This window comes from Alosa sapidissima, chromosome 6 (genome assembly GCF_018492685.1).
Source record: "Alosa sapidissima isolate fAloSap1 chromosome 6, fAloSap1.pri, whole genome shotgun sequence".
NCBI classification, from domain to species: domain Eukaryota; kingdom Metazoa; phylum Chordata; class Actinopteri; order Clupeiformes; family Clupeidae; genus Alosa; species Alosa sapidissima.
Window position 1 is genome coordinate 37,960,575 of NC_055962.1, and position 11,746 is coordinate 37,972,320.

General features: G+C 41.2%; 2 protein-coding genes across 2 annotated transcripts in view; both read left to right on the forward strand.

Annotated features, from left to right (window-relative positions):
- LOC121711568 overlaps positions 1–11,746 on the forward strand; it is a 313,646-nt gene that overhangs the window by 29,424 nt on the left and 272,476 nt on the right. The gene's annotated exons all lie outside the window — the stretch shown is intronic.
- The window catches only part of rps6kc1 (ribosomal protein S6 kinase polypeptide 1), a 44,549-nt gene continuing 34,971 nt past the window's right edge, over positions 2,169–11,746 (forward strand). Inside the window, 2 exon segments of the mRNA XM_042095276.1 lie at positions 2,169–2,543; positions 9,880–9,915. Of these exon segments, the coding sequence (XP_041951210.1) occupies positions 2,442–2,543; positions 9,880–9,915 (138 nt within the window). The 5' untranslated portion in view covers positions 2,169–2,441.

Consider the following 11,746-nt stretch of genomic DNA (forward strand, 5'->3'; position numbering starts at 1 on the left):
GTTTATTTTAACTAAGAGGTGACAATCAACTCAAGCAAACTCAGGTGTCGTGAATGACTAGGCACTGTTGCTCATCTGTCCATTATTGTAAGCCTGAATATACTTACTCTGTGTCTGTGGATATATACTGTACTTCATCTCCCTTCACTGCCTGTCTTTCCTCTCCATAGTGTTGGCCTACTGTGTGTGGGAGAGTCTTTTGTGCCTTTGATACATTGTTCAACTCTGAGGGCCTCTGACTGTTAAAGCAACACCAAAGAACTTTCCCTCTGTCGCACGCACGGTATTTGTTTATCCAGCACCGGCTTTACAAATAACAATGTCCACAGACAAGGTAGAATATGTTGCATGATTTATGAAAGTACGATGTATTGCGACATCAAACGCAAGTCAAATTTGTAGTTTCTTATGTCTCAATCCATCGAACTACAGATTCGCTACCCGATCTGGCAAACTTACATAGTGCAGTTATAGCCAATAGAGGGCTGCGAAGCGAATGCAGAAGTGTCGTTCACCCTGTTACAAGTTGATGAACCACTGAAACGATTTTGGAAACATTATTTTAAGGTACAAAAAACTCTTTGGTGTTGGGTCATTCCACGTCAGTTCAACCAGGGCCCACGCACTTAGGTCTCAAAAAATTCTGAAAAAATTACTAGGTGTACCTATGTTACCCAGGAGACACACTGTAAAATTACTCTTATGTAAGATCAATACTTTCCAAGATACAGCCAGTTTTACAGGGGGAGGGGGGTGTCGATTTTGTTCGGCCTCTTTTTTTTGTCAAAGTTCACAAGCCCACAGCGCAAGAACTAAACCATGTAGGAGGCTCAAATTTTGCATGCTGTTACATAAATAGGAATAGTATGTAGCAAAATCGTCACGTTTGGTCTGGATAATCCTGCATGGTCATAGCTGTCCCTCAAAGTTGATACAAATTTTATTGGAGTTTTTGGCTGGGCTCGGTTTAAGCCTTCAGAAGACATATTTGTACTCAACATAGGCTCTTGATTTATTTTCCTTACTGAGATAAGTAGAAACACTCTCACAAAAAGCAATGAACAGAAAATAAATCCTTTCAGGGTCTGAACATCAGACCTCACAAGTCTGAAAAATCATTTTGGTTATCATTTTCAGAGCACCCAAACACCTTGTGGTAATATACAAAGATTTTTTAAATATGTTTTTCTTTATTCAAATAAATATTTAAATATTTAAAAAATCTTTGTATATTCCCACAAGGTGTTTGGGTGCTCTGAAAATGAGAACCAAAATGATTTTTTAGACTTGTAAGGTCTGCTGTTCAGACCCTGAAGGAATTTATTTTCTGTTCATTGTTTTTTGTGAGAGTGTTTCTACTTATCTCAGTAAGGAAAATAAATCAAGAGCCTATGTTGAGTACAAATATGTCTTCTGAAGGCTTAAACAGAGCCCAGCCAAAAACTCCAATAAAATTTGTATCAACTTTGAGGGACAGCTATGACCATGCAGGATTATCTAGACCAAATGTGACGATTTTGCTACATACTATACCTATTTATGTACCAGCCATGCAACATTTGAGCCTCCTACACGGTTTAGTTCTTGCGCTGTGGGCTTGTGAACTTTGACAAAAAAAAGAGGCCGAACAAAATCGACACCCCCCTCCCCCTGTGAAACTGGCTGTATCTTGGAAAGTATTGATCTTACATAAGAGTAATTTTACAGTGTGTCTCCTGGGTAACATAGGTACACCTGGTAATTTTTTCAGATTTTTTTGAGACCTAAGTGCGTGGGCCCTGGTTGAATTGACGTGGAATGACCCTGTTGCTTTAAAGCCCAACCAATGGACATTAAAGTGTGTTTGTGTGTGTCTCTTGTGTTTCTTTGTGTTTGTTACTGCTGTTAGTCCTCATTTGATTATGCCAATATATTGCATACCTGTATTATAATAATATCACTTAAGTTATATTTCTGTCATAATGGGTCATGACCACCAGTCAGTGCTCTTCCATTACAAATCAGAGATTAGATCGACCCCAGGCTTCTCCAGCTGACTTGCCAAACGTCACAAGGCTACACGAGAAAACATCCACTTGTCCAGATAGTACTGATTGTGACACATACATGGTAAAAATAAAGATAAATAAACATATGTAGGTGTATAGACTAGGTTACATTTAAAAATACTGGCAATGTTTGGACCCCTGATTAAGTTGAATACTCAAATCATATGTAGATAAAAATCGCCGTCTGAATCAATGTCGACATGCTTAGAATCAGGTAATCAACAACAGTAGCCTAGTACATGAAGCGAGAGGAGGGCGCGTTAAGGGCGGGACATCCTGTCTCATTATCAAACCAGTCCAGCGGTTTCGGTTCCCTGCTGTCATGAATCCAGTGCTAGGAGAACCAGAGAATGGGATTGTAGCAAGCTACCGAGCGGCTATGTCCCAATCAGGATGATATCGCAGAGGGAAAAGGGTGAACTTGCTCGATTCTACACTGTTACGGACCCCAGAAAGCACGAGAAAGGATATACCGTTTACAAAGTCACAGCAAGGGTAAGTTGTCACAGCTGCTTTCACCACCATCAGGCTAACGTTACATGATAGCTAACTGCAGTCAGTATTGTTGGACGTGTAGCTGCTATCCCAGCTAGTCCGCTATCTTGGTTAGCTTGCTATCTAACCTTAGATGGCTTCCTTGCTGCTGTCTTTGGCTAGGCGACTTGGCTAACGTGAGTGATAAAAGCCAATAAATACTAAGGCCAGTCTATGCTATTACTTTTCCCCCCAATGAATTCATACGTACATGCATACTGTAAGTATGGAGTATGTGAACAACCCGTCTTCCCCCCTCTTGCGTTGACGCAGAGAATGTCTTGTTAACGTTATAGCTTGGATGAGGCTAACTGTTTGTCTGTTAGCAAGATCAGATCAGTAGACTACGTTAATGTTAGCTCTCTAGAACTAGCTTGGAGGTGGCTATCCTATGTGTAATCTGGTACTGACCCTAACTTTAACGTTAACTAATTTAGCTGAATCGGCTACCCTAAGTAATACACCTACAGTGTTTCATTGAGTCATTTTCCAGACAAGTATTACTGTATCGTGTCAAGAATGTACAAAGTGACAGTTTGTGGTCATTTTTATTTAACAACATTGCTAATAAACCCCAAACAATTGAAGAATCTTTTGCTAACTAGCAAGGCTATACTGGTGCAAAATGAGGTAATGGCCTTAAAGAGGACAGTCTGGCTGACATAGTCAAAGAAGATGATGTTTATTGGTGATAATGAACGTTAACCCTGTGTGTGTGACCAAAACCCTCATTTCAACAGACCACCTCAGTCAGCTAGCATCCGACAGGCTTTTGGCGAGCCGGCTGGCTAACTTTATCTATTAGAGATGACGTGGGGCAGAGTAGACCATAGCATCCCTTTTAGATCAGTAGTCAAGCAAGCAGAGGACCGTTTCACCCCAAGAAAGCATGACATTGCAGTGATTTCGAAATATCAGCTAGATATAACAAGCCAATGCAAAGTAGCCTAGACTATGTGACCAATGCAAAGAAGCCTAGACTATGTGGTTGACCGAGTGGGGGGGGGCTCCCAAATAAAAGGTTTTTAAAGTATGTTAAAATAAACATAGGACAAATATTCTTTGTACACATGGTCTTTAAGGTGTCTAGTTATGATATATACATTTATAATTATTCAAATGTCTTTGGTGTGTTTGCAGAATGAGTAAACATGTTAACGGTCACAATAGTGACTGGTGGGATAGAATGTTGTATCTAGATGCACACATACTTCTACACCTACAAACACGCACACATACTTCTACACCTACAAACACACACACATACACATACTCATACATACACACATACAGAGACATACAAACACTCACACACAGATACACACACACAGAGACATACAAACACTCACACACAGATACACACACATACTCATACATACACACATACAGAGACATACAAACACATATACATACACACACAGATATACACACACTCACACACATACACATATTCACACACACACACACACAAATTCTTACTAGGGCTGTCAAAATAACTGATTAATTTCGATTAATTAATTTGAGAAAAAATAACTGAATAAAAACATTTGTGTAGATTAATCGATTCTGTATGACCTTTGATCCCGAGCCGTTCTAGTCAGTAAAAATTAGACTGTAAAATGAAGGAGAGGGAAGAAAACGTGCTGCCTGGATCATTGATTGGAACATTTACTTTTAAAAAATGGCCTGATGGTGTTGATAAAAAATAAAGTGTTGAAAATAAAGTCCTCTGCAATGTCTGCAGCAAGGAATTTGCATATCACTGGAGTTCATCAACTCTATAGTCGCACATCAATGCAAAGAAATAAGTGTTGACACTGAGGGGAGTGTTAATTTTCATTGTGTCCCCTAGGTTATATCTGTGGCCTGAAATGCCTTGTATGTGAAAAAAAAACGTCTTCCCGAAGCACATTTGAATTTATTTCCTCAGCATATTAGGTCATATCATAGATTATTATGGCAATTATTTGAACAGTGAAAATAATAATAAAAGAGTTTTTGAACTTTAATGTCACTAATGCTGATTATTCAATGATTCGTTTGAATTTAAATATTTTAAATACTTTCACAGCAAAAATTAAATATGCGATTAATTTAGATTAATTAATCACAGAGTATGTAATTAATTAGATTATTTTTTTTAATCGATTGACAGCCCTAATTCTCACATGCGCGCACACACACACACACACACACACACATATTCACACACACAGACATACACAGACATACACAGACACACTCACATACACACTCACACACACACTCACACACACACAAATATACACAGATACACACTCACACACACACACACACACAAATACACACACACAGAGATATACACTCACATACACAGATATACACACTCAGACATACACACTTACACACACACAGACACAAAGACACACACAGACATACACACTCACACACAGAGACATATATACACACACACAGACATACACACTCAAGGGGACTTCACATTGCACTCGACATGCACTTTGCCTACTGCTCTCACACACCCACCTGCAGATACACACACTCACACATATATATATATATATATATATATATATATATATATATATATATATATATATATATACATACTAACTTTATGAGAGTTAGTGTATATGGTGTGTGTGTGTGTGCGCGTACACACACACACACACACACACACGCACACACACACACACAATCACAATCACAATCACAATATGCACACTAACTCTCACACCCCATGCAGATACACACACACAGACCATATACACTAACTCTCACAACTACATGCAGACACACACGCACGCACAGACATACACATTCATGGTTCTATTTTAACGAGCCGAAGCTCCTGGTAAATAAACAATGTTAACATATTTTTCATATTTATTATTGCCATTGGTCTCAGTGTTCAATATCAGTTTGAAAAGTCCTTTATTTTAACAAAAAAGCAATTTGAGCAACCTTTAACAACAACAATTGTGACCGGTAATAAAACTCTCTTTTTCATCTACTTTTCTACATTTAAAAAAAAAAAAAAAAAAAAAAAATTATTGATTACTTCAAAGGGTTGCTAATAACATATGATTTGCATATTTGCATGTCTGGGGAAAAATTGCTTAAATGGGTTAATGGTCTCAACAGTATCACGATTCTGATGAATATAACCACAACTGCCCTCTCTGATCAAGGCAATCCCCACAACGTCTCAGCTGGAGCTCTCCCAGAGATAGATTGATAAATAGATTGATGGATAGATTGATTGAGTGCTTTATTCATCCCCAAAGGGAAATTATGGGGTAGGCCACACCGTCTGTCTTATTGCCCAGTTTGATTGATTTGCCGTCAGGTTGTAATTAAGTCCTTTCTCTCTGGAGTCCCAACACAACCATTCAGTTTGACATGCTTGTTAAACATAAGCCACCAGCATTGATGTTATAACCTGATGTCGTGATGACACAACGCCCACTAAAAGTAGAAACCATAGAATGTATGGGAAGAGTCCTTGGTAGAAACAGTCACCATTTAATGTCAAGTCTAATTTTGCTCTTAGTTGATGGAGATTGGACATGGAGGTCAGACCAGAGCTATTTTAATCTGCTTGGAAGAAAATGGGACACTCCACACACACACACACACACACACACACACACACAAGGGCCTACGCATACACACTTGCTTACTCACACATCCAAGATTTGTTGTGGTTCACTGCAGATAAAATAAGCGTGTGTTTAAATATAGCAACCAAACGTGTTTTTAAATATAGCAGACCTGCGGTGAGCTGCGATCTTTCCAGATGTTTTCTGCAACTCAGTTTCTCTGGCAACTGGCAGGACGTCATCAGCTGCCTTGTGGTATAGTGGAGGAACTTCTCCAGGTTTTTACGCTTCAGACTGGATGTCCTCCAGAAGGTGACTAAAGGGAGGTTGAGGACCGGCCGACTCAAACAAAACAGACGAAAGGGAGGGTGAGGACCGGCCGACTCAAACAGAACAGACGTCCGCAGTGTTGTGCGCCAGAGAGTTCCGCGGCTGGGAAGGATGTGTGGGGACAGGGGGCCGTTGATCCCACAACAACGCTCTCGTGCTGTGGAGCAGCTGAACCTTTGAAGCAGTTGAATCTTTGTCATATGGCCCTGTGTTGTCTTTAGGCCTTTTCACACAGAGATCCCGCTAAATTTGCGGGAAGAGGAGACGTCTTTTCGCCGTCTTTTTGTGTCTGAAAGCGAGGTGAAAATTTGCCGGCCTGCTGATCTGTTCACATGATGCGGCATTTTGGGGAGCCAGAAGGCATGATCAGCTATAGTAAATTAAATTGTGACGTGCAACAGGGGGCGTGTAGAGTGATAGTCGTATGCCTTATTATGCGTGCGTGGGGCTTCAGATACAGCAGGTGTGTGATTTCAAAAACCATGGCGGGAGAACCGACTGCACTTTGGTTAGCTTGCATTTGCTTTGCTGTTAGAATGTTAGATTCTTGCGATAGATGTCTTCAGACAATAAAAAGTAATTTGGAAGGGAAATTGAAGAGAAGAGTTGCCCCCTGCGTTCGCCGTGATTTCCCTTTGAAAATCAGAGGTTCACAGGCTACTGTGGCCTTGGTCAGTGGCGCCGCCAGCTGTAATCCTGTACGCACTGTGCGCACAATTTATTCATGAAATGAAATGAAATTGATGAAATTCATTCAATATTACAACAATAAAAAATAGCTTGTGTATTGTCTTAATTGAAACATGCTTCGCGCACAAATGATAGCCTAGGGCAAAGAGAATGGACATCTCAACATAAGGATACATTAGAAGATGATGATTGGTGTAAACTTTCTCACACGACGTGATGAGCAGTTCTGGCGCTTAAAAACGCATATAGGCCTAGTGCTCGTCATGAAAAGAAAACAGAAGCTTAATATTTTTCAGGTGTTTAACAGTAGGCCTAGGCGCACTGTTAGCAGTTATGCCGAAGATTATTAGGCATTGCATCCTGTCACTCTGTTTGGAACATCGCAGTTCGGGTTGATAAGATTCAGTTAATGCGAGTATGGATCGTCTCAAAGTTTGGGACAACCAAACAGCAGTGTAGGCAAAGCAAATCCTACTTGTTAGGTTACCATAGCTGTCTTTTCTCTAGGCCTGGGCCTATCGGAAATCGCGACATAAGCACATTGGTTTCTTATTTTCTTTTATTTCTTGTTCGCGTGTTGGGTAGTGAAGCGATAATGCATTTAAAGCATGTAGCCTACATCATGTGAGCCAGAGCCGATATGGCCAGAGCTGCTGCTCTGTATAGGTAGCCTATTCTGTCCCACCCAATTTTGCTGAACTACTTGCGAAGTAGTCTATATATTATCACAGACATCACATGTATCACACGAAAGAGCTTTTTCTCAGCTTTTAAACGATGTTAGTGGTTAGTTGTTGTGGTAAACAGTTCGCGAGAAAAGTAACTTTAATTTAATCATATTTTTTGCGCCCGTCACCCATTCATCTTGGTGGAATACTTTGCGAACTTTACATCAACACATGACAAACCATATATCAGAATAAACAGCAGACCTTACCGAACACAAAGATGTAAGCATGCCCCTGTACTAGCCATTCCAGAGTAATCCGGTTTTAAATTTGCAGCAATGTCTTTATGCATGTCTCCAACTTTGCGGTTCCTAATGTGTTTAAATTGTTCAATAGGTCTACATGATTTTATAACAGGCCAAATACAAAACAAATGTTACAAATATCGCCTAGATATCTGTAAGCATTACAATCAGAGGATATACATATAGGGCAGACAGACGCTCATGAGTTCATGCTTTGTTTTATCGCTGGATTTTAGGATAGCCTATTATGGCAACTGATTGCATTCCAAGCTACAGTCAACTCTAGCAGGCATTAAATGACTGGAGACTTTGTGAATTTAAAGATTGACATAATGTGCCGTCTCTGCTATTGCTGCTTTTGATCAGTTAGATTTATTTGCAATCTCCTGTGGTGGGCTGGACATAGGATTGAAATGCCCGCCCAGATTCCCCTTTCCGCCTTGAGCCATTCACACTGGTGCCGGAACGAAAAAACTCGGCAAAATGTCTAGGGGGCTTGGTAGCAAAATGTCTAGGGGGCTTGGTAGCAAAATGTCTAGGGGGCTTGGTAGCAAAATGTCTAGGGGGCTTGGTAGCAAAATGTCTAGGGGGCTTGGTAGCAAAAGGTCTAGGGGGCTTGGTAGCAAAATGTCTAGGGGGCTTGGTAGCAAAATGTCTAGGGGGCTTGGTAGCAAAATGTCTAGGGGGCTTGGTAGCAAAAGGTCTAGGGGGCTTGGTAGCAAAAGGTCTAGGGGGCTTGGTAGCAAAATGTCTAGGGGGCTTGGTAGTAAATGTCTAGGGGGCTTGGTAGTAAATTTGGCGAGACACTTTGTCCCGCCGTTCCGCCTCGGTCTATGTGAAAGGGACAGTCCTTCCGCGATTCTGGTACATAAAATCGCGGCGATTTCGCCAGTGTGAAAGGGCCTTTTGAGTTGTTTGTTTGTTTGTTTGTTTGTTTGTTTGTTTGTTTGTTTTGATACTTAGTTCTATTCATTGTTCTGCATGTGCCAGCATCGACATCAATATTTACCAGCGTGGGCTGAGGCTGTCACTGCAGGTAACAGGCCCTCTAGTGGTCGTTCAGTGGTACTGCAGCATACGACCCACGGAAAAAAACGACAATGATTGAGTAGATAGTTACAGGATCCAGTTATAGTTCTTCATGGTTTTGGGGCATCTGTTTCTGTAGTGATATCTTGGGGGCATCTATAGTGATATCTTGGGGGCATCTGTTTTCTGTAGTGATATCTTGGGGCATCTGTTTCTACAGTGATATCTTGGGGCATCTGTTTGTATAGTGATATCTTGGGGCATCTATAGTGCCGTTGAATTTGAAATGCCCGTGTTTCTTGTGGAGATTTTGACTTGACTGTGTTGTCACTGTGTGTGTGTGTGTGTGTGTGTGTGTGGCTGTGTGGCTGTGACCGCACTGGACAATGAAGACATTGTGGGTCACAGAGCAGGAGAGACATCACCACACACACACACAAACACACACACACACACACAGAACCACACAGTGACACACAAACACTTGCACACACGTACACACACAGTGACACACACACACTTGCACACACACACACCCCTCACTGTTTGGATGTGCAATGTCTGTCTCGTTGTTAGTCAGAAACATTTGTTGTTATTCTAGTAGCAGGAGTGAGTGTGTGTACTAAAGCTCATCTGTGGAGATGACCAGACTTTCCCCTTCTGCGTCTGTTCTCAGATCATCTCCCGTAAAAACCCCGAAGACGTCCAAGAGGTGAGTAGGCCACACGCACTCATGCACACACACACATACCCCACACACACACACACACACACACACACATAGCTGTTGTTTTCACACCACTCTAGGCACAAAGGGACGCTCCTCAGGTGAGTTTCACTCTGATGTTCCTTTGTACAGAAAGCATTTAAGTCATTTTATGTGTTTATTTATGGAAATGAACAGAGAACGCACAAGTTACATTTTGCTTAACATAATTAGCATAAGATTACACAAAGTAGAATGTTAACAGAACTATGAGCTTTCTAGTCTTGGGGCTGTATTTTGCACACCAGCGCATGGCGTAAAGCTCGTTATTCACCCACGCAAAGTTTAATTCGGTATTTTGCACGTTTATTTTTTAAACATTGCGCCCAGGGGTGTGGCAATTAACAACCTTGGGAGGGGCCTGGCGCGTTGTCTAAAAATCGCTATCATACACCACCTAAACCTGGTCAGAAGTCTATGGCGAGTTGTTCATATGCTATTTTAAGAGCGCATGTCAACAGTCATATTGGCAGGTGCACGCACCATCCTTCTATCATTCATGAACGCACACCAGCGCACGTCCATGCAAAGCATTACAAATTGCACGATTACAATGGGAAACATAATTAGAATAAAGATATTACGAAATACTGTACATCTCATGATGAGTAGTTATTCACCATCATTTGCAAATTGGTAATGACGGTTAAAAGTGATTAGGGGAGAGGCGAGAGACACGTATGGAACACCGCTGAAGACGCACTGTCACAGGATAAATGTTTTTTTTTTTCAGTCATTTGAGCAATATTTGGGTAAGTGTTGCTTTTTTCAGCCTATGTTTTCGATGGTAACCCATTGTCAGTCAATAGTGAAAGTAACTGCATATAACTACGTCTTGTACGTCACTTTGCCAATGAGTTCAAATAATAGACGAGTGCAAATGTGTGAAGGCTATGCTAAGTTTTTAGTAAAGCATGGTTTAGTGGAATGACTATTCCATAGGGTCTCGCAAGCAGCCTCCTTCAAATGCGCCGTTGAATGCCAAAATACTGATGCATTTATTTGACATATCGCGCTTTGCGTCGTTAAAGGGAATGACAGATGTCATTCTCATTGGTTTAAAATGATGTTACACCCTAAACACACCCATATGACTGATTAAAAAACCTAGGAACACCTTGTTGCGCCATGCGCTCCACGTTTGATAACGAAACCCCTCCCAATGTGAACTGGACATCCTACTAAATTTGAATAGACTTTTGATGAGTGACGATGCACTTTAGAATGTCATGATGGGGCCCATAGTCTCTTAAGGGAAGTGAAATGTGTTGATTAGTGTGTGTATGGGTTGATCTCTGTGTGTGTGTGTGTGTGTGTGTGAGACAGAGAGTCTGTTGATTAGTGTGTGTATGGGTTGATCTCTGTGTGTGGGTGTGTGTGTGTGTGAGACAGAGAGTCTGTTGATTAGTGTGTGTATGGGTTGATCTCTGTGTGTGGGTGTGTGTGTGTGTGTGAGACAGAGAGTCTGTTGATTAGTGTGTGTATGGGTTGATCTCTGTGTGTGGGTGTGTGTGTGTGTGAGACAGAGAGTCTGTTGATTAGTGTGTGTATGGGTTGATCTCTGTGTGTGTGTGTGTGTGTGTGTGTGAGACAGAGAGTCTGTTGATTAGTGTGTGTATGGGTTGATCTCTGTGTGTGTGTGTGTGTGTGTGTGAGACAGAGAGTCTGTTGATTAGTGTGTGTATGGGTTGATCTCTGTGTGTGTGTGTGTGTGTGTGTGTGAGACAGAGAGTCTGTTGATTAGTGTGTGTATGGGTTGATCTCTGTGTGGGTGTGT